General features: G+C 56.6%; 4 protein-coding genes across 15 annotated transcripts; 2 read left to right on the forward strand and 2 right to left on the reverse strand.

Moving 5' to 3' along the window:
- Positions 1-3,890, reverse strand: CDCA3 (cell division cycle associated 3). Of its 3 annotated transcripts, none has more exons than XM_068559885.1 (6): positions 3,804-3,890; positions 3,415-3,589; positions 3,021-3,147; positions 2,468-2,761; positions 2,227-2,330; positions 1-440 (listed from the first exon to the last, which is right to left on the reverse strand). In XM_068559885.1, exons 2-6 carry the CDS (start codon positions 3,532-3,534, stop codon positions 318-320), a joined length of 768 nt encoding a protein of 255 aa, XP_068415986.1. In that variant the 5' UTR covers positions 3,535-3,589; positions 3,804-3,890; the 3' UTR covers positions 1-317. The 3 variants fall into 3 exon arrangements, with proteins under 3 accessions (XP_068415986.1, XP_068415985.1, XP_068415987.1); XM_068559884.1 differs by lacking the exon at positions 1-440 and adding an exon at positions 1,745-2,100; XM_068559886.1 differs by lacking the exons at positions 1-440; positions 3,804-3,890 and adding an exon at positions 1,745-2,100 and having other exon boundaries at positions 3,021-3,143; positions 3,415-3,494.
- A 778-nt stretch (positions 3,891-4,668) lies between these two features.
- USP5 (ubiquitin specific peptidase 5) lies at positions 4,669-17,565 on the forward strand. 4 transcript variants are annotated; one of them, XM_068559873.1, is made up of 20 exons: positions 4,669-4,866; positions 7,657-7,782; positions 7,951-8,095; positions 8,293-8,426; positions 8,583-8,728; positions 8,973-9,157; positions 9,625-9,719; positions 10,257-10,450; positions 11,180-11,251; positions 11,516-11,603; positions 11,732-11,857; positions 12,355-12,508; positions 12,844-13,018; positions 13,628-13,716; positions 14,545-14,736; positions 15,239-15,382; positions 15,468-15,613; positions 15,833-15,986; positions 16,230-16,314; positions 16,940-17,565. In XM_068559873.1, exons 1-20 carry the CDS (start codon positions 4,756-4,758, stop codon positions 17,031-17,033), a joined length of 2,655 nt encoding a protein of 884 aa, XP_068415974.1. In that variant the 5' UTR covers positions 4,669-4,755; the 3' UTR covers positions 17,034-17,565. The 4 variants fall into 4 exon arrangements, with proteins under 4 accessions (XP_068415974.1, XP_068415976.1, XP_068415975.1 ...); XM_068559875.1 differs by having other exon boundaries at positions 4,672-4,866; positions 8,029-8,095; XM_068559874.1 differs by having other exon boundaries at positions 4,673-4,866; positions 14,545-14,667.
- Positions 17,566-18,929: 1,364 nt separating this feature from the next.
- On the forward strand, positions 18,930-22,643 carry TPI1 (triosephosphate isomerase 1). Its single transcript, XM_068560724.1, has 7 exons — positions 18,930-19,088; positions 20,224-20,347; positions 20,451-20,535; positions 20,610-20,742; positions 21,179-21,264; positions 21,832-21,919; positions 22,048-22,643. Exons 1-7 carry the CDS (start codon positions 18,974-18,976, stop codon positions 22,164-22,166), a joined length of 750 nt encoding a protein of 249 aa, XP_068416825.1. The 5' UTR covers positions 18,930-18,973; the 3' UTR covers positions 22,167-22,643.
- Positions 22,644-22,796: 153 nt separating this feature from the next.
- Positions 22,797-26,034, reverse strand: SPSB2 (splA/ryanodine receptor domain and SOCS box containing 2). 7 transcript variants are annotated; one of them, XM_068560613.1, is made up of 3 exons: positions 24,989-25,169; positions 24,077-24,827; positions 22,797-23,134 (listed from the first exon to the last, which is right to left on the reverse strand). In XM_068560613.1, exons 2-3 carry the CDS (start codon positions 24,741-24,743, stop codon positions 23,007-23,009), a joined length of 795 nt encoding a protein of 264 aa, XP_068416714.1. In that variant the 5' UTR covers positions 24,744-24,827; positions 24,989-25,169; the 3' UTR covers positions 22,797-23,006. The 7 variants fall into 7 exon arrangements, 6 of the variants coding, with proteins under 6 accessions (XP_068416714.1, XP_068416709.1, XP_068416710.1 ...); XM_068560608.1 differs by lacking the exon at positions 24,989-25,169 and adding exons at positions 25,472-25,600; positions 25,984-26,034 and having other exon boundaries at positions 23,031-24,827; XR_011075965.1 differs by having other exon boundaries at positions 23,063-23,134; positions 23,250-24,827.
- Positions 26,035-26,255: the final 221 nt, after the last annotated feature.

Here is a 26,255-nt window from a genome sequence, read left to right on the forward strand (position 1 = left end):
GTCTGTGATGTTTGCCTCCCACCCCACTTCGGTTCCAAACAGACGCAGGTCCCACTTAAGTAATAAAGTATTACATGTGCAATGATAAAGGCTGGGTACCAGAGAGCTGTGGGCAGAAAGGAGGGTGGAGGCAGGAGCCCAAGCCTCATGGGCAAGGCCTGAGCTGGGGCAGGAGGAGAAGGAGGCTGGGAGTGGGGCTGTGCACAACGGTTCCCCACTGCCTGCCTTTGGTGCATATGTGTGTGTTTGTACAGGAGGGTTGTGTTGAGAAGGAATCAGATTGTAAGAGGCCTAAAAAAGCTAAAAAGTCTAGACTTTTATCCTACAGGCAACGCGGGACGATTGAAGAGTTTTGAGCAGAGTAGTAACGTGATCAGTGATGCTCCTCGGGAAGACGGCCCTGGCAGCGATGTCGGTTGATGAAATGGAGGAAGGGGAGCCTGGAGGGAATGGAGGGAAACAAGGTAGGAGGCAGGTGGCAAGAAATGCAAGAGCGATAGGACAGAGGGGGAAGGGAAGGGGTGGGGAAGGGATTAAAGATGCAGAGTCGCCAGGAGGAAGTGACCAACGCCTAGGCTATGGGATATTCAAAGGGAAGGATTCAAGGTAATGGCCAAGGTTAGGGTTTGGCAACTGGGTGGATCGTGCTGTCATTCACAGGGAGAGAGAATAGGGGAGGACGAATAACTTTGGGGGGAAGATCACAAATTCAACGTTAGACAAGCTCTGAAGTTCCTCTGGGGCAGCTGGATGAAGATCAGGGTTAGGTAGAGAGACCTAGATGTCACCAGAATACAGATGAGTAACAGATGAAGCCCTAGAAGTGAACACCCAGGGACAGCAAGAGGAAAGGGCCAAGGACAGTGCCCTGGGGAACACGAGGATTTAAGGGAGGTGCGTAAATGAGGCTTGGAGGTGTCAGTGCGGGGACACTCAGGCAGTGGAACACAAGCCCCCCTCACCACCCCCGCCCCAGGCTGCCTTTCTGCATACAGAAGACCCCGTGCAAGGTTTAGGTATAACACTTAAAAACATCATTTAAGTGGGAACGTAAATTGATACAGCCACTATGCAGAACAGTATGGAGGTTCCTTAAAAAACTAAAAATAGAACTACCATACGACCCAGCAATCCCACTACTGGGCATATACCCTGAGAAAACCATAATTCAAACAGACACATGCACCCCAGTGTTCACTGCAGCACTATTTACAATAGCCAGGTCATGGAAGCAACCTAAATGCCCATCGACAGGCGAATGGATAAAGAAGATGTGGTACATATACACAGTGGAATATTACTCAGACATAAAAAGGAACGAAACTGGGTCATTTGTAGAGATGTGGATGGACCTAGAGACTGTCATACAGAGTGAAGTAAGTCAGAAAGAGAAAAACAAATGTCGTATATTAACGCATATATGTGGAATCTAGAAAAATGGTACAGATGAACCTATTTGCAAAGCAGAAACGGACACACAGACAGAGAACAAATGTATGGACACAAAGGGGGGCTGGGATGAATTGGGAGATTGGGATTGACATATATACACTACTATGCATAAAATAGACAACTGAGAACCTACTGTATAGCACAGGGAACTCTACTCAGTGCTCTGTGGTGACTTAAATGGGAAGGAAATCCAAAAAAGAGGGGATATATGTATACGTATAGCTGATTCACTTTGCTGTACAGCAGAAACTAACACAACATTGTAAAGCAACTATACTCCAGTAAAAAAAAAATCATTTAAAATCACTTGCTTTAATATACAGAAACACATAAGACACAAAGAAAGCCAAGGAAGCTCTCAGTCCCAGAGTTGGTAGTGTAGGGGGAGTTGAAGAAAACGAGCCTTTCCAGTCTCCCAGGGAAAGAAGGGGTGAGAGGACACAGAATATCACTAGGCCCCTGGTGAGTCCCGGTGCTGAGGCCGTGCATGCCCTAGTTCTCTACCAAAGGAAAGTGCTGATTTTCCTTGTCGTGGCCCTGGCCTTGCTCCCATGCTCGTCCTCCAGTTTTCAGAAGTCGGCCAGTTCCCAGAACGGCCCCTTCCTTTAGTTCCCTAACATTTTCACTCAGGGGAGAAGGCCGCTTTCCCTGCAAAAGGCAGTGGGCAAGGTGAGGGAGGGCGGGAGGTTGTTCAGGGCAGAGAAGATCAGGGAAAAGGGCTCCCATCTTTACGTTGGATTTCCTAGTAATAGCTTTCACCCTCTCTCCCTTTACCTGTCGTGGTGTCAGAGTCCCAGGGGAGTTGTCATCCTGCAGGATGGTGAGAGGAGATCTCCCTAGCACCTTGCTGTTTGGTTTCCATCTGCTGCACTTAGAACCTAGGGTTGGTAAGGAGTTAAAACAAGGAGCCAACATTAGGGGTTTACAGTTTATTTCTCCTCCATCCATTCATGGACATTATCCCAGAGCGTTCTCCCAATTTCTCTACCCCATACCTTGCCCTTAGATTCTGTACCTGAAGATCGAGGAGTCTCGGGGTCTCTCAAGGGCTTGTCTGAGTCCTGGCTGGCCATAGGGGTTTCTGAGGCATGTCCTATTTCCTCCTTGGAAAACACCTGCCTGGAGGGGAGCTCAGTCTGGCTCCAAGGTGGCATCTGATCCTCAAGGGAAAACTGGGTGCCCAGAGGCAAGTCCAGTTGAGAAGATGAAGGTGTCTCTAGGGGCAGAACAGGCTCTGGGGGAAGACTTAATGTGGGGTCTTCGGTCTCAAATACATCACTCAGCTGTTTCACCAGTGGGCTTGGGGGCTCTATGGGGGGGAGAAGTGAAGTGAGATAGTGACCCTCTGTTACAAATCATTCAGCAAGGAGGAAAAGATACATGAGCCTTAGGAGTCGTGCCCTGGTGGGTGAGGGATTGGGAAGAGAGAAGTTGATGAGAGGGAGCAAAGTGTTGAGAAAAGAGTGACATGGGTTCAAAGCAGGAGGATGGAGGCCCCTTCTGATAATGCTGTCACCCAAGGATGCTAGGTGACAGCATTACCAGAATTCCCTGGGCCCAACACTTACCTCCGCTGGTCTTCATAGGTGTCCGTGCAATGCCAAGGGTAGGAGAGCGGGGATCTGAGTCCTGGGACTGCTTAGGGCCCTCCAGCTGCTCCCCTGCTGGCAGGTTTGGCTGAGGAGAGCTCTCTACCTGTCAGAACCAAAGGCTAGAACAAGTCTGGGCCCTCACTCTTCCACCCCCAGGTCTCTAGCCTCAGGTCCACACTCCAGACGGGAATTGCCAAGGCCCTCAGACACTCAGCCTACTTCACCGGGATTGAGAATGTGGAAAATAAGGCGGGGGGTGGTGGCGGGGAGTGAGCTCTCTCAGAATCAGGTTAGGCAGAGGCCCCCAAATTCAGACAGTTTCGCTGCCTCCCCCACCTCGATCCTGAGTACCTGGATGGGCCCTGAGTACCTGGATGGGAGTGCGCAGGATGCCGGCGCTGGGTGAACGGGGGTCCGCCACTCGAGCCAGAAGCTTGTTGTGAGGCGGAGGCCGCGCTGGAGTGACTGGGACGCTCTTGGCTGAGCCCATCTCAACCAGGAGAAATAGGATGGGGCAGGGCCCGGCCCGGGCGAGGAAGGGATGCCTGTGAGAAGTGACTCAGGTCTCAGTCCTTACCGCGACCACGTTCGCCCTCTGACTCCAGACCACCTGAACTTCCCCAGTTCGCCGCTGAGGAAGCGCCTGGCCGCCGGGCCAGAGGTCTCAGAGGGGATAATGACTGATACAGATGACAAGGCAGCTCCTTCCGGGCCTCCTGGGCCCTCTAACTTATTCACTAATTTATTCAAATCACTTACCGGGCCCCAGTTCCAGCTTTGGGTGCAAAACAGCTCGATCCTCAACTCCCGAATCGAAGTTTCAAACTTCCCGCCACGCCCCTGCCCTGACCGTATTGGCTGAGTCGATCCTCGTTCCTATAGGTCCGCTATGTGAGGCCCGCCTCCAGCGCAGGAAGCCATTGGGCTGGGAGGACGTCTATCATGGGGACCGTGGGGCCAATGGACGGCGGCTTGACTTGCCAGGGGTGACGCCTCCTCGATAGGGGGACTTTTGTTCAGTATAGGGCTGCGAGCCGTCTGTCGTGAGACTTTGCAGAATGCCAATTTTCGCTTTTGAGACCTTCCGTTTAGAAATCAAATGATTTTTTAAAAAAATAGAATCATGAATTATCACGCTATTATGTACATATCCAGCTGGAGACGGAGTTATGAAGATTTTTCTGAGGCCAAAGAGATCGTAATCCTTATTGGTCGACGGAGTTAGCAATCACTCGACACTAACTCTCAAACCCCGCCTCATTGGACAGCCCCTTTTCAAATATCAATACTACAACTGCCCTTCTATTTTCCCATTGGACAGGTCCCCAGGAAAGTTTCTGGGATTGACTGGTTTAAACCACCGTCCGTTTCTGCTCTTCAATAGACAGCACGCTAATGGATTGTAGGGTCCCGGAGTCCCAGCAGCCAAAACTCCGGGGCCCACCTCACTGCTCTACGTGCGCTCTGCCCTGGAGGAGTGGGATTGGCTCTTCCGAGCATCGATTGCATTAGAAGCGCTTTTCATTGGCGATAGTCAAGAGCCGGGCAGAGGGCGGAGCACTAGCGGGCAGGCTCCGTCCAACTGCCATTCTCGCGCGTCTTTCCTTCAGCGCATGCACCTAACGAGTGGCGCTCATTGGACTAAAGGGTAGGGGGTGGGGGACTAGAAGCGGTGGGAGCCGCTGTGTGTGGAGGAGCTGCTGCCGGTGTCATGGCGGAGCTGAGTGAGGAGGCGCTGCTGTCAGTATTACCGACTATCCGGGTCCCCAAGGCTGGAGACCGGGTCCACAAAGACGAGTGCGCCTTCTCCTTCGACACACCGGTAAGCCCATTCCCCACGGCCGCAGGGAGCACGACTTCCTTCCATCGCCCTGGTCATTCCGCCGGGGCCTGCAAGTCTTGGGCCACCGCCTCCCTGCGGTGCACCATGGGACTTGTAGTCTCCCACGCTACTTCTGCCGTTGCTTCGAATTCGCGGGAGCTGTCGTGTGACTACCGCCCCCGGAAGCCACCGCGCCCGCCTCACCCACACCCGGTCTCGTGGAGCACTGTGGGGATTGTAGTCGCTCACTCCCTTCGTTACCGTTTTAAGCCAGAGGGGCAAGCCGGTTGCCGGACTACATCTCCCATGTGGACCCCTGCGAAAGCCTGGGAGTTGGCCTTGCCTATCGCGCGTGGCTCTCCGGGTTTTGTAGTCTCGTGTGGGAGGGATGGTGCGACTCCCCCCCATCCCCCCCCCCCCCCCACGCAGTTCTGGGCCCGGGTTGGGGTAGGAGGGTGGGGACTGCAGTTCCCAGGCGCCTAGTAGTCTGGAAGTGGCCTTGAAGAAGCCCGGTTCTGAAAAAGGCAGAGTTACAAAGCCTCCACCCATGGTTAATATGGACAGGGGCCGGGGAGGTGGGTCATTGGTGGTAGGGAGGGGAGGAAAGAGGAGAGGAAAGCTCTAGTCGTTTCTCCTTTGAGGTGAATTATGGCCGCAGCCCTCTCTCTTTCTCCCGCCCATCACAGAGAGCAGAGGGAACCCTTTTGAAAGTATTCCCAGAGAGGTGGTTTCTTTCGTGGCAGATACTAAGGCCCCTTTCCCATCCCGCTCCCACTCTTGACTAGTTAGGCAAAGCCGCCACCCACACCGTGCTTCACATTTTGCAGGCTCCACCCGGTACCTCCCTCCCTTCCTGCAGTTCTGCCTTCCTGTGACTCCCTCAGGCAGACACAAGCCTCCAGCTAGGCCAGAGCCTGAACTGAGAGGGTAGCAGCCTGGCTGGGATCCGCCCCCCTCACCACCCCTCCCTCAAGCCGCTGCTGGGCCCTGCCCAGGGTGTTCAGCCAGACCAGCTCATGGCCGGGAAAACTGCAAGTCAGAGTGGAAAGGCTTCATTAATGCATCGCCAGTGCTGAGGATAGCAGCGTGATCTGAGGCCCAGTTCAGGATCATCACTGTGATTTGTAGGTTGCTTGGTTTGCTAGGCTTTGATCTGGGCGCCAGACAATGTGCTGCTTCTCTGAAGTCTGGCTTTGGCAGAGCTAAAAGAGGACGGCTGTTCAGAGCAGAGCTCCAGGGTTCCCAGTCTTTGGTGGAATCAGTGTCTTCTATTTGCAACATAGGAGTTTAATCACTGCAGAGCTCCCACAGGCCTCCCAGTTTTATCAAGTGCACGCATTGGTGAAGCACTGTCTTTCTCAGGAGGGAAAGGTTTTTTCCCTTAATTATCAACAGATGGTAGAAGTCTCCCTTCTTTCAGTTACCTACAGTGGCTCCTTCTCTACACTCCTGTCCCTCTCCTTAGTAATGGTTTGAATAATCCAAAAGGGGTTTTTGTAATCTCATTACACTTTCCTTCTCTCACCCCAAGTCAGGAGATCTCCATTGGTTGGCTTTGCTAACCAACTTCTGGCATATTTGATTATCTTCAAATTGGGTTCATGGTAGAAAGAGCTTATTTGACCTCCGTGATGAGAAATGCTCTATTTGTTCATGAACGTTATAACCCACACTGTTCTAGGGAGTGGTACAGAGCAATCTATGGGACTGAGAACTGCGGTGCGGTGCCCTATTTTTAACTCACAGCAGAGAATATTTCAAGGCCACTGAGGCTTTAATTCCAGGAAGAAGATGCCTGTCGTTGCTTGGATCTGAGGGAAGACTCTGTTGTCCAATTTCCTCCTCCTCCTTCTCCATCACTCTCTTCACAAGGGCACGGGTGGACTTGCTCAGTTTGGGGAAAGCCCATCTTCCCTCCTCAGCTGTGATTTACAGTGGATACTTGTCTTTCCCTGTTTTCTTCCTGGGTTATATGTGTTCTAGTTGTCTCAGAAGGTGTTGATAGATGGTTCTAGAAAAGGGATGGCTTTGAGGTTGGAGGTTGATGGGACTTCAGTGGGGGTTTGGTTATTGGTCGGGGGCGGGAAGGGGGAAGCATCAGGGCGGTGACTGGAGAATGCTGGACTTCATGTCCTTGCCAGACTGGGTCCCAGTTCAGCTGTGAGTCCCAAGCAAGGCATTGTTCCCCTGGAGCCAGGCCTCAGCAGGCAAGGAAGGAGGAGACCAGTGTGGACCAGGGTTCGACTGCCTAGTAGAGTGAGGGAAGGGAAAGTTCTGGCCTTGCTGGCAAGCTCGGGCTTAGGTGTCTTGTTCAGGTGCTGGCATCTGTGCTTCTCCGGTCTGGAAGGTTTGCTGAATCTTGGAGGTCGGGTGGGGCTGGTCATGGTGTCCCTAGATTAGGTTCAGTGTCTGACATGGAGGTCTTTCCAAGTCCATGGTAGTTGATCCCCATTCACTCTCTGGATCTCTAGGCTCCAGGAAAGAGGTAAAGGGAGTTCTCTGCAGTATACCAAAGGGCTCCAAAGAAGGAGCAAGAAGGAAGAGGAATGGTGACTGATAGGTGTTGCTCAGCCCCGGTGTCCTTGTGGGTTGTTATCAAAGTCACAGGAGGATGGGGAGACTCTTCGCCGGGTGCCAGGTCCTAAAAGGCTAAGTGACTCGCCAAAAGCCACACGGTGTCTGAGGACAGACCTTTCTTCCGGAAGCCAGCAGTTTCTGACTCCAGGTCTTGGTTTCCCCCGGCACGGCTTCATCCTGCCTGGGTTCCCTCCCCTGCCTCTTGTCCTGCAGGAGTCTGAGGGTGGCCTCTACATCTGCATGAACACATTCCTGGGTTTTGGGAAACAGTATGTGGAGAGACATTTCAACAAGACGGGCCAGCGAGTCTACCTGCACCTCCGCCGGACCCGGCGCCCGGTAGGCAAGGCCTGAGGACATTCGGGCACATCCCACTGGGCCCCCGTACTGAATCTGTCTGTTCCATCCTGACCTCCCACAGGCCTCAGTTGCCCCCTCACCTATTTCTGTTGGTGTCATTAAAACCCAGCACGTGTGTTTTTTACCTCCTTTCTCTTCCGAGATTAGCCCACTCCATCCCGTCCATCCTCGTTTGTACCTTCCTTGGTGCTCGTGGCTGATGCTGCCCTTCCTGCCTCGTTGCAGAAAGAGGAAGACACAACTGCGAGCACTGGAGACCCTCCCCGCAAGAAGCCCACCCGTCTGGCTATCGGTGAGCATCGCTGCCGTCCTGTCCTCCTCCCTGAGCTGGCCATTCCTGCTCTCAGAGGTGCTAGGAAAGCCCCCGAAGGATGGGCCTGATCCGTGGCCCTGAAGCTCTGGAGGGGACAAGGTGAAGTGCTGTATCAGAGGAGGGGTGTCGACCTGTGGTGGTGGTCCTACTCCCCCTCTTCTTCCCTGTCTTACCAGGTGTCGAAGGCGGGTTTGACCTCAGCGAGGAGAAGTTTGAATACGATGAGGATGTAAAAATCATCATTTTGCCGGATTACCTGGAGATAGCCCGGGATGGGTTGGGGGGACTGCCTGACATGGTCAGAGATCGGGTATGAATACCTTCCTGCCCTACCGAAGATTCTAGGGCAGGCGGGGCCAGAGCAGTGATGTCGTGGGCAAGGCCCGAGAAAGCTGAAGACCACGGGGCTAGAGGGGCATGTGGGGCTGTGGGCTGGGTCCTGTCTCTCACCCTCTGCTTCCCCCAGGTGACCAGTGCGGTGGAGGCCCTACTGTCGGCCGACTCAGCCTCCCGCAAGCAGGAGGTGCAGGCCTGGGATGGGGAAGTACGGCAGGTGTCTAAGCATGCCTTCAACCTCAAGCAGCTGGACAGCCCTGCTCGAATCCCTCCCTGGTGAGGCCTGGCCCCTCCACCTCGGGGTGCAACCCCCAGAGCTGGGGCAAAGAGGCCACCCTCCTGGGGGTCTGGTGGGAGAGAGGGTCGGGAGCAGGATAAGGAGGGAGACTTGGGGGAGCTGAGCTAAGCGAGGGGACCTCCAGAGGAGAGGAGAAGAGAGAGGTCTTGGACCAGCGGGGGACCCACCGCTCCCATAAACCTCTGACCCATATTTCGGCTAATTTTCTTCTCCCGGGGTTAGTGGCTGGAAGTGCTCCAAGTGCGACATGAGGGAGAACCTGTGGCTCAACCTGACCGACGGCTCCATCCTCTGTGGCCGGCGCTACTTCGACGGCAGCGGCGGCAACAACCACGCCGTGGAGCACTACCGGGAGTCGGGCTACCCGCTAGCCGTCAAGCTGGGCACCATCACGCCCGACGGAGCTGGTACCACCCCGCCCCTGGCCGCCCGCCTCCACGCGGAAACCCCTGGGTCTTAACCGTCAACTCATTTCACGTGACACGAACGAGACGCGAGTTTGTTCTCTCGATAAACGATGAAAATATTGCAGTGAAACTGAATTTTCAGTTAACCCCCCAAATCCCAGTCCCCTTCCTAGTGGTTACCATCGTTATCTTTTAGTGAGCGTTCTTTCGAACCCGTCTCACTCTAGAACCTTACCTATAGGGTGGAGACACGATGAATTCCAGCCCTTATCCTGTTTCACCCCATCTTCCCGGACAGCCAGTCCCAGAAGGGCTCACGGCCTCACTGATGCTCGAGGGAGCCGAGAGCGTTGCCCTCACGGCTCGTCCTTCTGTCCCACTGAGGCCTCTCAGGGCAGGGGGTGGGGTTGGTGGTCAGGCTGGGCCTGAGCCGCCCCCTCCGACACCGCTCCTGCCTCCTGTGCTAGACGTGTACTCATATGACGAGGATGACATGGTCCTGGACCCCAACCTGGCCGAGCACCTGTCCCACTTCGGTATCGACATGCTGAAGATGCAGAAGGTGAGACCCCTTCAGCTTCTAGAATCATTTCATCGTTCATTGACTGTTGCTGAGCTCCTGCTATGTGCGGGTCACTGCAAATGAGACGGGGTGGCCCTCGCTCTCATAGGCTTATATTCCAGATAAGAGGCAGGCATTGATCAGATGCTCACGCAGATACGGGAGTAACTGCAGACTGTGGAGGGAGTGCAGGAGTTTCCAGGGGATGGAGGAAATGGCCCTGAGGAAGCGATGCTTGGGTGATCTGAGGGTGAGAAGGGGGGGCTTCAGCATGGATGAACGCTTCAGCTCGGGGGAGTTGAGTTCTGTCTCATCCCCTCATTTGGGCAGAGGCCTGCTGCCTAACGGGCCCCTGGGACAGTTGCCTGTGGCCTTCAGGAACTTGCACTGGAGGATACCCAGTGGGTCTCCCGTGTCAGAGCCCATAATTCAGCACATTGCAGGCTCCAGCTGGCTCTCGTCCTAGACCAAGTGAGAGAACGGAAAAGACGCAGGGCTGTGTTCCTTAGCCTGACTGAGGTGCCCCTTCCCGTGCAGACGGACAAGACGATGACGGAGTTGGAGATAGACATGAACCAGCGCATCGGCGAGTGGGAGCTGATCCAGGAGTCGGGGGTGCCGCTCAAGCCCCTGTTCGGGCCCGGCTACACAGGCATCCGCAACCTGGGCAACAGCTGCTACCTCAACTCGGTGGTCCAGGTGCTCTTCAGCATCCCCGACTTCCAGAGGAAGTGAGTGCTGCCCTCTCCCCGAGGCCGGACCCTGGGCTCTGCGCCCCTGACACCCGCTCCTCCCCTGGCGGCCAGCCTCCAGGCACCCTCCTTTGGCTGCCCTCAGGACCTCTGTTCTAGCTCAGTCTTAGTTCCTGGTACTCTGCGAGGGGAACAGGTTCTAGGGCTGTATCACCATCAACCCGGCCACACACAAACCCACTGGTGGGGCCAGACGCCCAACCTCAGGGCCCCCCGAGGCCTCTTGACTGACTCAAGGGCGAGCAGGTGGTCTTTATTTTAGCCCAGTGACATCAGGTGAGCACCTAACAGGTACATGGAGCATTTGGGGATAGGGGAGGGCTAGGGACGTGACGAGAGAAGAAAGGCAGGTTCTCAGCATAAGTGAGTTTACTGTCTAATTGGGAAGGCCTGGTACACGCGTGAAAACTTAGAACATATTGACACGTTCTGTTCAAAGAATATGAACCGTATTTATCCTTCTCCTGGGCTGTCTTCTCCCTTCCCCCGACTCTCTCTCAGGGAGGGGGCTGGAGTGCTCTGCGTGCTGACCGAGTTGGAAATGGGAGGGAGGGCAGGTTGCTGGAAAGAAGTGGACCCCAAGGGTCAACTGCGTGCCTCCCCCCTCTGGAGGGAACCTGTTCCCTGAGCTAGTAGATAATTACTCCCTTCCCTTTTCCTCTGGGCCTGGGCCCAAGCCCCTCCAATGATCCTTCCCTTTGCTCTCAGATACGTGGATAAGCTGGAGAAGATCTTCCAGAACGCCCCGACGGACCCTACCCAGGATTTCAGCACCCAGGTGTATGTAGCCAGTCCTGTGTGCCTTCTTGCTCCTCCGTGACCCCCTGTAGTGGACAGCAGTTTAGCCCCTGGCCAGCTAGAGGCTTTCAGATGACTGCCTTCTGGGCATGCTGTCTGCCTTGAGTCGGGTTCCCATGGAATCTAAGGTTTTTCACATTTTAGAGAGTTGTCTAAGGGGGCTTTGTGCAGGGGCTGAGTTGGGGAGGATCCGCTGTAGACGGGTGTCAGGCGGAAGCTGAGTGGTTCTCTTGGATGTTAACGCAGGGCCAAGCTGGGCCATGGCCTTCTCTCGGGAGAGTACTCCAAGCCAGCACCAGAGTCGGGCGATGGGGAGCAGGTGCCAGAACAAAAGGTGAGTCTGGGCCTCCATCCCTTTCAGGCTCTGGAATTGTGGGGAAACTGAGATCCGGGAGGTGTCTAAAGAAGGCCACTTGGTGGCCTCTTGGGCCCCAGCTGAAGCGCCGCCCTGGCTCTGCCTAGGAAGTCCAAGATGGCATCGCCCCTCGGATGTTCAAGGCCCTCATTGGCAAGGGTCACCCCGAGTTCTCCACCAACCGGCAGCAGGATGCCCAAGAGTTCTTTCTTCACCTTATCAACATGGTGGAGGTGAGGGCAGGGAAGGTGGCGAGGGAGGGCGCTTATCACACTCCTTCTGTCTGCCTGCGATTCAGTTCCCTCCTTTCTCCTTGCTGCCCATTCTTTCCTGTCAGCCCTAACCCACTCCCACCCCTGGGACCCCGCAGCCTTCGCGCCCTGAGCTTTCCCTGCGAGGAGCAGTTGCACCTGAGGAGAGCAGCAAAGGAGTGACCCTTACAGTCGCTGGGCTTGCAGCCTAATGAAGGATGCACCCAAAGAAAACGATAGGCGGGTACTTAGCACTTAGAAAGTACAGGCACTTTCCCACGTAGTCCCACCGTGCCCGGATGGGCCAGAACTGGCGGGGTTGATGAGGGAAGGCTTCTGCTCTGCTCTTGCATCCCTGCACCTCTTCGTGGTCGTCTCTCTTCCACTCCCCTCTCTCCCTGACCCCCCGAGTGACTCTTTTAGGCTCCCATCCCAGTGCCTGGCTGCCCAGACCTCCCCACCCTGCCTCTCCCCCATAGAGGAATTGCCGGAGCTCTGAAAATCCGAATGAAGTGTTCCGCTTCCTGGTGGAGGAGAAGATCAAGTGCCTGGCGACAGAGAAGGTGAAGTACACCCAGCGAGTGGACTACATCATGCAGCTGCCTGTGCCCATGGACGCGGCCCTGAACAAAGGTGGGCACTCTGCTCTCCCAGCGGGGCCTGGAGGCGGAGGCGGAGGCCTGGGAGCAGTGCTTGGGTGCCTTACAGAAGCAGAGCCCGCGGTCCGCCCTGCTCCCCAGCCAGAGGGCCGAGGCGGGGCTGTTGGGGGCAGGTGGGATTAACCTTGCCTGCAGCTGGTCAGCAGAGCTGTGTTGAGAAAGAGGCAAGATCACAGACGGACGTGTGTCCGGTAGGTTTGGGGAGGCGGAGGAGCTGAGGTGGTCGTGGACTCAGAGCCAGTAGGGAGAGGCTAAGGGGGGAAAGAGGCAGCCCCCTCTGAGGGATCCACCCACCGATTCTGTCACCAGAGGAGCTCCTGGAGTACGAGGAGAAGAAGCGGCAAGCCGAAGAGGAGAAGCTGCCGCTGCCAGAACTGGTCCGGGCCCAGGTGCCCTTCAGTTCCTGCCTGGAGGCCTATGGGGCCCCCGAGCAGGTGGATGACTTCTGGAGCACGGCCCTGCAGGCCAAATCAGTAGCCGTCAAGTAAGTCCTGTGGCTCCGGGCCCGCGTCAGGGTAAACCCAAAGATACTGTCAGCCTTTTTTTGCATTCTCGAGTCCCTTTGTGGTCAGAATCTCAGACTTGTATCAGTTGAGGCTGGTACCCTGGTCCAAGAGGCCCTAGCAGAAGTGGACTCGGATGATTGCAACACGTTACCTTGACCTGCCCCTACCAGTCCCTCGTCTCTCTTGGGATGGGATCAGTTTCCAGGGCAGCCTCTCTCCGCTCACTTCCCCAATCCTGGCAAAGCACAGGCACTTAGTAACAGTCGTGGACAGGATTGAAACTTCCAGTAGATGATCTTACTTTTTGCTAACCCATCATTGGCATGAACTTGAGATGTGAAAGAGTCTTTGGTCTCCGGGATTTCAGCCATCTGCCCCTTTGCCGCTCCTGCCCGTGAGACACCCCCCATCCCCCTCACTTCCCCGGCTTCTGCTTCTCCTTGTCTACAGATGCTTTTGATGCCTGGCCAGGGCAAGAAAAGAATATGGAGTGTCTTCTGGGCTGTTAGGCCTTCTATCCATGACAGGCTGAGGGTGGGGCTTTCAGGAGAGGTTCTCTGGGTACCAGGACATTCTCTCTTCCCTAGGACCACACGATTTGCCTCATTCCCTGACTACCTGGTCATCCAGATCAAGAAGTTCACCTTCGGCTTAGACTGGGTGCCCAAGAAACTGGGTATGGTGGCTGGGACGAGCGAGGGAGGTTAAGCAGAAAGTGCTAGAAAAAGAAGGGGCCTTAACACATCAACTAGTCCTTCTCCAGCTTCCCTCTGAAAGGGGAAACGTTACCTTAGATGTTTCAAAATGTGTCTAGTTTGAAAAGAGCTGACTAAAAATATTAAGACTTCTTTGATTTTTTGATTTTTTACTTTTTTCACTACATTTTTTAATTGAAGTATGGTTGATTTACACTGTTGTGTTACCTATTGCTGTACAGCAAAGTGATTCAGTTATATATACACATTCCTTTTTTTTTTAATATTCTTTTCCATTATGGTTTATCATAAGATATTGAATATAGTTTGCTGTGCTGTGCAGTAGGATCTTGTTGTTTAACACTTCTTCGATTTTATAGTTATGACTTAAAACCAAAAGTTATCTTCATAGTTTTATATAATTGGTAAGATGTTTTTATTTTGATAATCTTGAAACAGTTTTTCATGGGCCTTACAGGCCCCTGATGACTTTGCGAACTGCAGAATTAACTTCATTTCCTAGATAAGTCGAGCCCCACGGAAGTATAGAATCATTCTGCGGCGCAGTCGGAGGCCCCTTCCTGGCTCATGGCTCATTGGTGGTAGATCCAGGACTGGAATCCTGGTCTCCTGAACCCCGGCCCGTGATTATTTTTATTACACTGAGACCCCTGCAATGGGTCCCGCTCTGAGCAGCATCTTAGTACAGAGCAGGATGGGGGTAGGGGCTTGAGATTCCTGGAGTGCTTATGCCAAGAGGGCCTCGGGGAGCTGCTGAGGTGACCTCTGTCCTGCTGTTCCACTTGCAGATGTATCCATCGAGATGCCAGAGGAGCTAGACATCTCCCAGCTGAGGGGCACAGGGCTGCAGCCTGGAGAGGAGGAGCTGCCCGACATTGCCCCACCCCTGGTCACTCCGGATGAGCCCAAAGGTAGCCTTGGTTTCTATGGCAACGAAGACGAAGACTCCTTCTGCTCCCCTCACTTCTCCTCTCCGACATGTTAGTGACTCTTCTTCCTGCCTGTCTCTTTCCCTTGCTGATGGGGGGTCTTCTCTGCCTGCCTCCCCTTGTCCCTGTCCATTGTGTTTCTCCTGTCCTCCCTTTCGAATTTCCTCTGCCCTCCTGATGGACGTGAGGACCAATAGAGAACCCCCAGCCACATCCTCTGTGTGGGTGGCTAATCGCCTCTGCCCTCGTTCACCTCGAGTTGGCTAGGGGCGGGGGCAGGTTCTCATACTCCAGAAACGGCCTGTTCTGAGAGAGTGGGCAAGGAAGGGGCTCCCTGGGGGACCTCTAGCCTCAGTTCTGTACCTTGAGGATATACTGCTGGCCACACGTGATGTTGTGTTGTCATTTTAGTTCTGGAATAAGGTGCCAGGCCATGGAGGAAAAACACCTGGACGGGCGGCTGGAAGAGGGCTGGGGTGGACGGTGGGAGCGAGGAGGGCCAGGGAGTGGCCCAGGGAGTCAGGCCCCTGTGCCCGCGCCTGTCCGCCAACAGCGCCCATGTTGGATGAATCGGTCATCATCCAGCTGGTGGAGATGGGCTTCCCGATGGACGCCTGCCGCAAAGCCGTCTACTACACGGGCAACAGCGGGGCCGAGGCCGCCATGAACTGGGTCATGTCGCACATGGATGATCCAGGTAAGCAGAGCTGGGGAGCTGGGGGGTGGTGAGCAGGCAGGGCCAGCACCCTCCCCCAAACACTTCAACCCCTTCACATCCGCAGATTTTGCAAACCCCCTCATCCTGCCTGGCTCCAGCGGGCCCGGCTCCACAAGCGCAGCAGCTGACCCCCCGCCAGAGGACTGTGTGACCACCATCGTCTCCATGGGCTTCTCCCGGGACCAGGCCCTGAAAGCCCTGCGGGCCACGGTATGGGCGCCCCCAGATGAGGACGGGACCTGTGGGAAGAAGCGGGTGGGAGTGAGGTTCCATCCCTCGTGAGCAAGACCGAGGACGACCTGTGTGGTACGGCCAGTCTGGGGCTCTGCCCTTCAGTGGCTGTGATAAGGGAGCAGAGGCCTTCACTGGGGGCTTTCTTGACCCTGACTTTGCTAAAAAATAAAAAGTAATGCTTTCCTCCTCTCCCAGAATAATAGTTTAGAACGGGCTGTGGACTGGATCTTCAGTCACATAGACGACCTGGACGCAGAAGCTGCCATGGACATCTCCGAGGGCCGCTCAGCTGCCGACTCCATCTCCGAGTCCATACCGGTGGGACCTAAAGTCCGGGACGGTCCTGGAAGTGAGTGTCCCGGGGAAACAGGACGGGCCTGGGAGAATCTAGCCAGTCGGCTTCCAGGTCCTCATCCCAAGGTAGCTCTGCTTCCCTCGGGGGGCACAGAGGTCAGAAGCTTCCTTCCACTGACGTGACTCCTGAAGGTGGGATCCTCGGGGGCTGATTGACACTCCCTGAAATCCCGTCCTGGGTGTGAGCTGCTGGATGCATCCGCCCTCACTGTCTCCTCCCCTCCCCCTCCCTCCCTAGAGTATCAGCTCTTCGCCTTCATTAGTCACATGGGCACCTCAACCATGTGTGGTCACTACGTCTGCCACGTCAAGAAGGAAGGCAGGTGAGGGGACGGCACGTGCCTTTTGAATGGGGCAGTGTTTCTGGGGATGGGGAGGGGGCATCCTGGAAGTCCTAGAATATTTGTGAGGGACAATAAAGCATTGCCTGGTGGGGGGTGCAGATTCACCAGAAATTGACAGAAAGCCTGACGGCAGAGATGGGCAAACGAGGGCCCAAGGGCTGAATCCCGCCACTTGCTTTTATAAATAAAGTTTTTACAAGCACGGCCACACTTAACTCGTTTATGTATCGCCTGTGGCTCTTTTCACGCTGCAACAGGCAGGCTGAGTAGTTGTGTCAGACCGGATGGCCTGCAAAACCTGAAACATTTCCTGTCTGGCCCTTGACAGACAAAGCTTGCTGACCCCTACCTAAAAGGAATGGGCGCAGGTGGCTGTAAAGATACCACAGGGTCTGAAGACACCGAGTAGAGTAGGAATGAGCCTGTGAGATTGGGACGTTCCCTTGAGACAGGTGGCAGCTGGACTGTAGGTTTGGGGACCCAGGCAGAGAATGTTGGGAGCCTTCGCCCCAGAGTCACCAGGGTCAACTCCAGGGGCCACGTCAGAGAGACTGAGTTGAGAATGCCCGGGTTGTTCATCCTTTTCCCCCACCCCCTTCCCCAGATGGGTGATCTACAATGACCAGAAAGTGTGTGCCTCTGAGAAGCCGCCCAAGGACCTGGGCTACATCTACTTCTACCAGAGAGTGGCCAGCTAAGAGCCTGCCCTGAGCCCTTACCACTGAGGGCGGGGGACAGACCACCCAGCATGAGGGATGGGCGCCCCCCCTGCTCTGTACCCTTTTTCTTTTCGTCCCCAGTAGCAGGGAAGAAGCTACTGGCCATGGGAGAATGGCCAAGCAAAGCGGGGGGCGCTCGGGAGACTTTGGGGATAGAGCAGGAAGGGCACAGGAGGGGCCGGCTGCCTGTCTGTGAGGAAACTGTTGCTTTCCTGCCCTTGACCCCATAGTGCTCTGCTTCTCTGTGATCCTGCCGGCCTGGCGTGGAGCGGGCTTGTTTGTGTGTGTGGTGTGGGTGTAGCTTTGTGCAGCCTCTTCCACAGGAGGGGGCTTCTGTGCCTCCCCTCCCCACTTTGTGTTTGCTCCCCGTGTGGTCGGGCAAGGAGGGACGTAAGGGAAATGGGGACCCCCCTCACCCTCCTGCCTCAGTCTTTTCCCCACCCTGTCTCTCCCCTGTCCTTCTCTGGAAAATGCCAAAATACAGGATGTGAATAAAAGTACAATGGCTCAATTGTGTCCTGTTTGATAACTTGGGGGAGACCGTTAACCCCCTGGGGTTAGCAGGAGGGCCAGTTTCTGAAAACTCCCGGCCCCAGCCCTTTGACCCTCTTGCCCCCTCGTAGGCAGTTGTGTGCTTTTTACCGTTCTGGCGCTCTTGGGAGATTGGGGGCTGGGTGAGGTGAGCACTGGGGGAGTAGAGGAAAGCTGAGGGGTGCGGGCTGTCAGATGAAGAAAAGTGGAGTGGGGTGACACAGAGCACAGATGGGGTGAAGAGTCCTTCCTTCCAGCCATCACAGGAGAGGGGGCCCAAATGGGTACCTCCCAAATGTCCCCAGTGGCTAGGGAGCCCTGGGCCCCAGGCCCTGCAGTCCCTTGTCAGTCCTTGGCCCGCTGGAGTGAAAAGTGGGGTACTCCATGGACTTCCCTGGTGGCGCAGTGGTTAAGAATCCGCCTGCCAATGCAGGGGACACGGGTTCGAGCCCTGGTCCGGGAAGATCCCACATGCCACAGAGCAACTAAGCCCGTGTGCCACAACTACTACTGAGCCTGCGCTCTAGAGCCCGCGAGCCACAACTACTGAACCCCGTGCTCCGCAACAAGAGAAGCCACCGCAATGAGAAGCCTGCGCACCACAACGAAGAGTAGCCCCCGCTCATCGCATCTAGAGAAAGCCCACGCGCAGCAACGAAGACCCAACGCAGCCATAAATAAATAAATAAATAAATATAATAGAATAATTTTTTTTTAAAAAGTGGGGTACTCCTGGGGGCAGGGCAGACTTGTGAACTGCCTCTTTCTTAGCTGCACCGTCTCCAGCCAACGTGGGCCGTCCCTCCGCCTCTGAACCCTGTTACTTGCCCAATTTCTGTTGCGCTGGGCTCGCCCTGGTAGGTCAAAGGTGCCTGCTCAGCAGTCAGGGATGTGGCCGCTCCGATGGGGGGGAGGGGGTTCATTTTCCCAGAATTGGGAGAGAAGCCCCTCAGGGCTCTGAGGCCAAGCCTGGGAGTGGAGTGGCCGGGCCTGCAGCCAGCGCCCCCTTTGGGATCCCTCTGGCCCTCTGGGGGGCTGCAGCCGTGAACAGGGGGCTCCCCTGAGTGCCTGCCAGGCGCACAGCTCTCGCCTTCTCCCCAAAGTCTGGCAATTGCGGCTGAAGCGACTGTGAGCCCCAGCCAGCCCTGGAACGTTGCTGCAAGTATGGTGGTAACGTCAGAACTTCGCAACGCGGGCGGCGGGCGGGGCCGGGGGCAGGGCCTCCGCGGGCGGCGGGCGGGGCCGGGGGGCAGGGCTTCCTCGGGCCGGGCCAGCCATGGCAGAGGACGCGGGGGGGGGCGGAGCTCTGCCTCTCCGCGCTCTATATAAGCGGCCAGTGGACGCGGCTGCGCGTTGCTCCTGACCTTTAGTGTGCCGGCTTCATCGCAATGGCGCCCTCCAGGAAGTTCTTCGTGGGGGGGAACTGGAAGATGAACGGGCGGAAGAACAATCTGGGGGAGCTCATCAACACTCTGAACGCGGCCAAGGTGCCGGCCGACACCGGTGAGCCTTGGCCAGGGAGGGCCGGGGTGGGAGGTCCGGCGTGGCGGCGCCCTCTCCCGAGCTCTCTTAGCCGGTGTCCGTGTGGCCCTGCGTGCACGGCTGGGGACCAGGGCTGTCGGGGTCCGGGCCTTGGCCCCGCGGCCGCAGGACCCGGGGTGTGTCGACGCAGAAAGGCGGGGCCGCATCTCACGGTGCCCTCCGGCTGTGGGTCTTCGGGAGGATGGTGGCCCCGGGGCGCGGACGGGGGCTGCACCCGCCGAGAGCCAGGGATGGAAGCGGAGACCAGCCCCTGCGGGCGATCGGGAGAGGCCGGCGGCAGCCCGGTGTGTGGGGGAGGAGGCTGAGTACTGGCTTAAGCTGCCCCCTAGGCGCGGGCTCCGTGCGCCGCCGCACGTAGCCCGAGACTCCTCCCCGCGCCTTGCCTGGGCGGCCGAGTGGCTTTGGCCTCCTGAGCTACCGCTCTGACCCTTTCCCCTCGGCGGCCTGCATGACTCCTGCCTTCCGCGGAAGGGGCTGAGCCATTTGGGAGTGAAGAGCGATCCTACCGCTTTCTCCAGCCTGGAAACGGGAAAGCGCAAAGCCTCTATGAGCCAGTCGGCTCGCTGCCACCCACGGCAGAGTGCAGTCCTCAGCTCTTCCCCTCCCACGCACCTAAGTCACAGAACCCCGGGTCTGATCAAGAGGCATCCCCTTCTGGTTTATTACCCCCAAAGACGCCAGTACAAACCCCAGGAGTTGGCCCCTTCTGCTTTTGCTAAAAATCCTTGCCTGGCCCGGTTCCGAAGGTGGGGATGGGCTATTTTAGAAGGGAGGCGGGGTCGGCCCCCAGAGAATGTTGAGTCTAGGAGGTGCCCAGGCCCAGAATAGCCTGGGGAAATCGGAGCCATAGCTGTTAAAAGAGCAGAGGGCAGGGCAAGGGCCATGGCCTCTCAGGGGTACCTGGAAGGCTCAAAGAGTTGGGTCCAGGCCCAGCCTGAGCTGCAGAGCGAACAGAGATTATCGTGCTGGTGTGAAAAAGGGCAAAAGCAGAACTAAGAAAGTGGTGAAGGCTAGGGGGCTCCCGAACACTGGATGGGGTCTGGGGAATGAAGGCTTCCTGTGACCTCATCCCCTCTGTCACCATCTCATCCCTCAGAGGTGGTTTGCGCACCCCCCACCGTCTTCATTGACTTCGCCCGGCAGAAGCTAGATCCCAAGATTGCAGTGGCTGCGCAGAACTGCTACAAAGTGGCTAATGGGGCCTTTACGGGGGAGATCAGGTGAGGTGTGGGTGGGTGGTGGACGCAGCCCTCATTATTCTCATGAAGGGGAAAGCGACAGGGTGGGCTCCCTGCTGAACCGTGGCTTGTTCTCTTCCTTTAGCCCTGGCATGATCAAAGACTGTGGAGCCACGTGGGTGGTCCTGGGGCACTCGGAGAGAAGGCATGTCTTTGGGGAGTCAGATGAGGTTAGTAACCAGGAGAGGAGATAAGAGATGGCTTATCCCAAGACAGGTGTCTCACCGAGTCTGTTCCTCAACAGCTGATTGGGCAGAAGGTGGCTCACGCCCTGGCAGAGGGACTTGGAGTAATCGCCTGCATTGGGGAGAAGCTAGATGAGAGGGAAGCTGGCATCACTGAGAAGGTCGTTTTCGAGCAAACCAAGGTCATCGCAGGTATCTCTGGAGAAAGGGACCTTTGAGCCTAGCCAGGGCTACGGAGGCACAGAGGGTGGGGTCAGATGCCCTGCAGCCTGACTTGATCCCCACGCTGATGCAGGAAAGGGGAGGGTGAGAACCCTTGTATCCTTATCACTTCTGCTCCTGCCCTGATGGTATAGATGCCACTTGGAGTTCCTCTAACGGCCGCCAGGGGGCAGTAGGCCACCGTCACTCATTCCCTGGGGAAACAGCTGGCTATCTCCTTCCTGTTCACCCTTCCACCTGTGATCTCTGTCCCACAGATAATGTGAAGGACTGGGGCAAGGTTGTCCTGGCCTATGAGCCTATGTCCTGGCCTATGAGCCTATGAGCCCCCGTCACTCATTCCCTGGGGAAACAGCTGGCTATCTCCTTCCTGTTCACCCTTCCACCTGTGATCTCTGTCCCACAGATAATGTGAAGGACTGGGGCAAGGTTGTCCTGGCCTATGAGCCTGTGTGGGCCATTGGTACTGGCAAGACTGCGACACCCCAACAGGTAACCAAGCCCAGGAGCCCTACCCTCATCTCCCCTGCCTTGGTAGAACTGGAGGGTCATGGAGACCACCTGGGCCAACCCCTCATTTAAAAGACAGGAGAGGGGAGGGGGAAGGGTAAGCTGGGACGAAGTGAGAGAGTGGCATGGACATACATACACTACCAAATGTAAAATAGATAGCTAGTGGGAAGCAGCCGCATAGCACAGGGAGATCAGCTCGGTGCTTTGTGACCACCAAGAGGGGTGGGATAGTGAGGGAGACACAAGAGGGAAGAGATATGGGGATATATGTATACGTACAGCTGATTCACTTTGTTATAAAGCAGAAACCAACACACCATTGTAAAGCAATTATACTCCAATAAAGGTGTTAATTAAAAAAAAAGACAGGAGAAAAGAGAGTGACATGTCAAAGGACATCCATTCCAGGACCTGGGTGGGATCGAAGCCCTGGTGTTCTATCTCAGATCCCAGGGTTCTTGTCCCAAAACCACACTGCCTGTCTCCACTGGTGCCCAGGGTTTTTGCCCCTTTGAGTGAAAGTCTTAGTCTAGCTTCTTGTTCTAGGCCCAGGAAGTACACGAAAAGCTCCGGGGATGGCTTAAGTCCAACATCTCTGATGCAGTGGCTCAGAGCACCCGCATCATTTATGGGGGTAAGTGGGTTTGGTTCCAGCCGGAGGTGGAGTGGGCTGAGAACCCGATTGAGTCCTTCTTCGACATGGAGGTAGGGCTGGAGTACCCCCTCCCATCCCTGCCCTCTCCCCCTCTTCTCCCTTCCCAGGTTCTGTGACTGGGGCAACCTGCAAGGAGCTGGCAAGCCAGCCTGATGTGGATGGCTTCCTTGTGGGGGGTGCTTCCCTCAAGCCTGAATTCGTGGACATCATCAATGCCAAACAATAAGCCCCGCCCATCTCTGCTACCCTTCCTGCTGAGACAGGGACTAGGTAGCTCAGAAGCCCAGTAACTGTACTGCCCCCCGACCTTCACACGTGCTTCTGATGGTGTCACCTGCTGCCTCTTGTGGCCTAATCCAAAGTGTACCTCTTCCTTTACCGTTTACACCCTACCCTGTAATGGTTGGGACCAGGCCACTCCCGCTTCCACTTACTGTAACAGCTGGAACTAAACCTGTCACCAAGGTGGCTTTTCCTTGGCTGAGAGGTGGGAGGGGTGTTTGCTTATGGGTCCCCTCAGTCCCCAGTGAAGGCAGGAGAAAGACCCCGTCCTGTCCCATCTCACGCCACGAGGGCAGGGGCTGAGAGAAAGCCCTGTCCTCTGCTGAGGCCGGGGTGCTGCTTCCTGCCACGGTGCCGATGCCTGTGTGTGTTGTGTCTGTGAGCAGTCCTGCGTGTGCGGGAAATAAACACCTGGCACTAAGCCTTGGGGTGTGTCCTTCTTCACTGAACTTGTCCAGATCATCTTTTTCCCTTTTGACGCAGCCACGGGACCCTTGTGCAAAAAAAAAAAAAACCAAAAAACCACAAACAGGTTTCTACAGCAGCACATCTCTTACAACTTTTACTTGCAGAAATGTCTTGTGTACCAGGCTGCCACAGCCTTGAGTAACAGCTCCCTCTCTTCCACCCTCTGGGTGGCCCTGGGGCTGTAGTGCTCCCCAGAGCTTGGGGTGGGGTGGGACCCAGCGTCACCGGCTTCAGGCAGCTGGTCTAGGCCAGCAGTGCTGCCTCCCCCCCCGAGGCGTGGGTCAAGGCCCCAGCGCAATCTGTGGTATCACAGGGGTCACCGGTAGAGCAGGTAGCGCTTCATGGCGGGGGGCAGGGGGAGAGCAGAAACGTGGCCTAGCCGCGTATCCCCCAGGGCGTGGCGCACACACAGGCGGCTCAGGTGCAGAAGGGAGTGTGGCTCGGCTGGGAGAGAGAATGAGGGAAGGTAAGTACGGGTGCGGCCACCAGCCAGACATCCTCAAACCACGGGGTCCTGCCCAGAGTCCCTTCCGTTTTCCTGCTGCAAGTCTGCTCCCACCTCGGTTCAGGGGAGGTCTACGGTGCCCTGAAGTTCTGCATCTGCTCTTATGGCGGACGCATCATGGATCTCACACGTCCCCGGTCGGAGTTGGGGTGAAGCTCTAAGTAAGGCCGTCTTAAGCAACAGGCCGAGGCGGCTCTGACAGTGGAGCTGGCCCAGGCTTTGAATCCAGAGAGGCCCCAGAGCTGGGGCTGAGGAGGTGAAAGGAAGGGTGGCCCTCCTCCACTCTACAATAGCTCCCATGGGCTACGGGGGAGAGGCGGCCACCCTCTGCTGCAGACTCGGCAACTGCAGAACAGTTAAGTCCGCTCAGCCCCAAGGCCCTGCCTCCTTCACTGCTCTTCCAGGTGCCTGGACCTCAACGGCTCCTTCCTGGGGTTCGACTGAGGAAGGAAGTAGGTATGTGTCAGAGTCAGAGCCCAGTGAGCCGGGTACACACCCTGGGCGCCTGGCACCGCCAGTCCTCTTCCTCTGGGACTTGTACACCTAGCCCAGGACAAATCTAACCCTTTGCACCTCTTGCTCCGCGGGCTGATCTCTCCTGTGAAGCCCTAATCCCCACAGGGCTTCACTCCATTCTGAGGGTTCACCTCTCACTAGCAAGTTGCTTTCCCAAGCCTTACTTTTACCTCTATGGCTGTTAGGAAGATCGAGTTAGGTAACAGCTGTGAAGACTCTTAGCCATTCCTGGCACTGAATAGGGGTAGGAGACGGGTCAGATGAAGGCCAGTTCCCTCTGCTCTTGTAAGGCGTTGAGCTTCCATCCCAAAACCACAGACCCCCGTGACAGAACTTACTCTCCCCACACCTGCCCCAGGCCTCACCTCTCCTTTCGCCCAGGTAGCTGATGCGGACCTGGCACTGGCCCCAGACAGCGCTTACTGCTGGATAGAGGGTCCTGCCCTTCAGTCCGCGGAAGGCCGGCCCCAAGTAGGTGCCCCCAATAGCGTAGCCCAGAGTTCCCTCCTCCATATCCAGAACCACCAGCAGCCTCTCCGGCACCTCCAGCTGCTCACCCTGCGGCCCGGCTGGATATCGGGGGGCCTCGGGCCCCTTGCTCTGATGGTACAGCTTCCCGCGCCCAAGGTCCCAGCCCCACGACTCGCTGTTGCTGCCCAGCAGCGCCGCATAGTGGTCAGCCTGCAGCGGCGCCAGGGCCGTGGCCACGCCCACCACAGCGTGGGTGCCCCTCTGCTCCCGGGGCCAGCTGATCTCCCAGGCGTGCAAGCCCCTCGAGTAGCCCCTCTTACCCCGGGCCCCATCAGTGCTCTGGGCCACGGGCCGCCGTTCAAAGCACAACCCCCCTTCCTTGACCTCGATGTTCTCTGAGCAGTCCTTGGGGTTCCAGCCGTGGCGCCGTTGGGCCCCCAGGTCAGGAGGGGGAGCCGAGAGCAGCTCCTCCAAGCCCTCGGGACAAGACAGGTCAGGGTACAGGGCCTGCGGCGTGTGGGTGCTGCTGCTGCCGCCCCCTGCCGAGGCTGTCTGGCCCATGGAGGTGAGGAGCTGGAGAACTCCCCTAAAGAGGCTTGCTGGGGCGTCTCTCTTCTGAAAGTCGAGCTCCCGGTCGGGATCGACCTAGAGAGGAGTTGGGAGAAAAGAGTGTGTGAAGCGAGGGATCCTGGAGGGGACTCCTCACACAGGCACCCCATCCTTTCCCCAGGTTTGCTCACCGCCCCGCTCCTCCCTCTTTGCTCCCCCAAAGCTCCCAGGCCCATCACTACCCTGCCCTCACCCACCTGTCCCGGTCTCTCGAGACTCGCGAGTTCGCCGCCTTTCGGCCTGTCGAGGGACCTTCCCCCTCGCGCGCCCCGCACCCCTGTCACCGCCCTCGAACCTCGCTCGGCTTCCCGTGCCGGGAGGTCGCCAGCCCTCGGGAGCAGCCCAGCCTAAAGTTGCCAAAGCGCGCCGAGCGCAGACCGCCGGCCTCTTCCGCCGCCAGCACCTCCCCCAGGCCTCGCCCCGCCCCGAGGCCCCGCCCCCACGGCCCCTCCGGGCGGTTAACTCTCTCATCACCGTCTCAGGTCGCGCCCCGCCCCGAGACCGCGCCCCCGCGGGGCCCCTCGAGGGGCGGTTAACACTCGGCTCCGGCCTGGGCCGCCGGGGGCACGTAGCGCGTAGAGCCCATTCCCGGGCCGTAAACCTCTGGTCACAGTCCCAGGCCGCTCCTCGCCCCGAGGCCCCGCCCCCGCGAGGAGGCGGGCCGGGCGCTTGAATCTTACCCGGCTTCTATGGAGTCCGCCCCTGGCCGCCCAAGCTCGGAGTTGACCCTTTCATGGTATCATCGCTTTGGAGGTCTGTTCTCCGCCGTCAAGAACTTTGAGCCTCCTGGGCCAGCAGCTCCTGAGCCCCTAGGGATATGGGACAGGAGGTCAAGGAAGGGCTTCCACTGTGGTGACATCTATTTCCGAGTCCTGGTGATTCTGGGTCACTGTCACTGGGCTGATCTTTTTCTGACCCGGGTTGTGAGTCAGCCTGCTCTGTGCCTGAGGTTCTGAACTCTTGGGTTTCTGGCTCTGAGAGGTAGGCGTCATGGGTCTGCGTGCTGTTCTAGCCTTCATGCTACCCGTCGATCCATTCCTGAGCTGTCAGCCTCATCTGGTAGAGTGTGTGGATAAGACCTTGGTTGTGAGTGAAGCTATACCACTAATTAGTTCTCTGACCTTGGAGAGGTTGCCAGACTTCTCTAAACCTGTTTTCTCTTACGTAAAATGGGAATAATGATGGTACTTACCTCACAGGGTTGTTGTGGAGTTGAGATAATCCAGGTGAAGCACTTAGCACAGAGTCTGCTAGATAGTTTGTACTCACTAAGCATAGCTATTCCTGTTTCCTTAACATTTACTAAGTGCCCACTTTATAGAGAGGCAATATTAGTGGTAAATGATGCCAGCTGTGGAGCCAGGCTGACTGGGTGTGAAGACCTGAAGGCCCGTATGCAGGGGACCTTAGGCAAATTTACTAACCTCCTCATGCCTGTTTCTCCCTCTGTAAAATGGAGATACT

This window comes from Eschrichtius robustus, chromosome 13, assembly GCF_028021215.1.
Source record: "Eschrichtius robustus isolate mEscRob2 chromosome 13, mEscRob2.pri, whole genome shotgun sequence".
Taxonomy (NCBI): Eukaryota; Metazoa; Chordata; class Mammalia; order Artiodactyla; family Eschrichtiidae; genus Eschrichtius; species Eschrichtius robustus.

Excerpts from the sequence above, each read along its gene's own strand:
- CDCA3 (XM_068559884.1), bottom strand. The coding sequence starts at position 3,534 with ATGGGCTCAGCCAAGAGCGTCCCAGTCACTCCAGCGCGGCCTCCGCCT. Across the intron at positions 3,148-3,414 it reads TCCTGCGCACTCCCATCCAG|GTAGAGAGCTCTCCTCAGCC; the intron begins GTACTCAGGGCC and ends TGGTTCTGACAG. Across the intron at positions 2,101-2,226 it reads GGACTCTGACACCACGACAG|GGAAAGCGGCCTTCTCCCCT; the intron begins GTAAAGGGAGAG and ends TGCCTTTTGCAG.
- USP5 (XM_068559873.1), top strand. The coding sequence starts at position 4,756 with ATGGCGGAGCTGAGTGAGGAGGCGCTGCTGTCAGTATTACCGACTATC. Across the intron at positions 14,737-15,238 it reads TCACTTCTCCTCTCCGACAT|CGCCCATGTTGGATGAATCG; the intron begins GTTAGTGACTCT and ends GTCCGCCAACAG. Across the intron at positions 15,383-15,467 it reads GTCGCACATGGATGATCCAG|ATTTTGCAAACCCCCTCATC; the intron begins GTAAGCAGAGCT and ends TCACATCCGCAG.
- TPI1 (XM_068560724.1), top strand. The coding sequence starts at position 18,974 with ATGGCGCCCTCCAGGAAGTTCTTCGTGGGGGGGAACTGGAAGATGAAC. Across the intron at positions 20,536-20,609 it reads TCTTTGGGGAGTCAGATGAG|CTGATTGGGCAGAAGGTGGC; the intron begins GTTAGTAACCAG and ends GTTCCTCAACAG. Across the intron at positions 20,743-21,178 it reads GCAAACCAAGGTCATCGCAG|ATAATGTGAAGGACTGGGGC; the intron begins GTATCTCTGGAG and ends TCTGTCCCACAG.
- SPSB2 (XM_068560608.1), bottom strand. The coding sequence starts at position 24,743 with ATGGGCCAGACAGCCTCGGCAGGGGGCGGCAGCAGCAGCACCCACACG.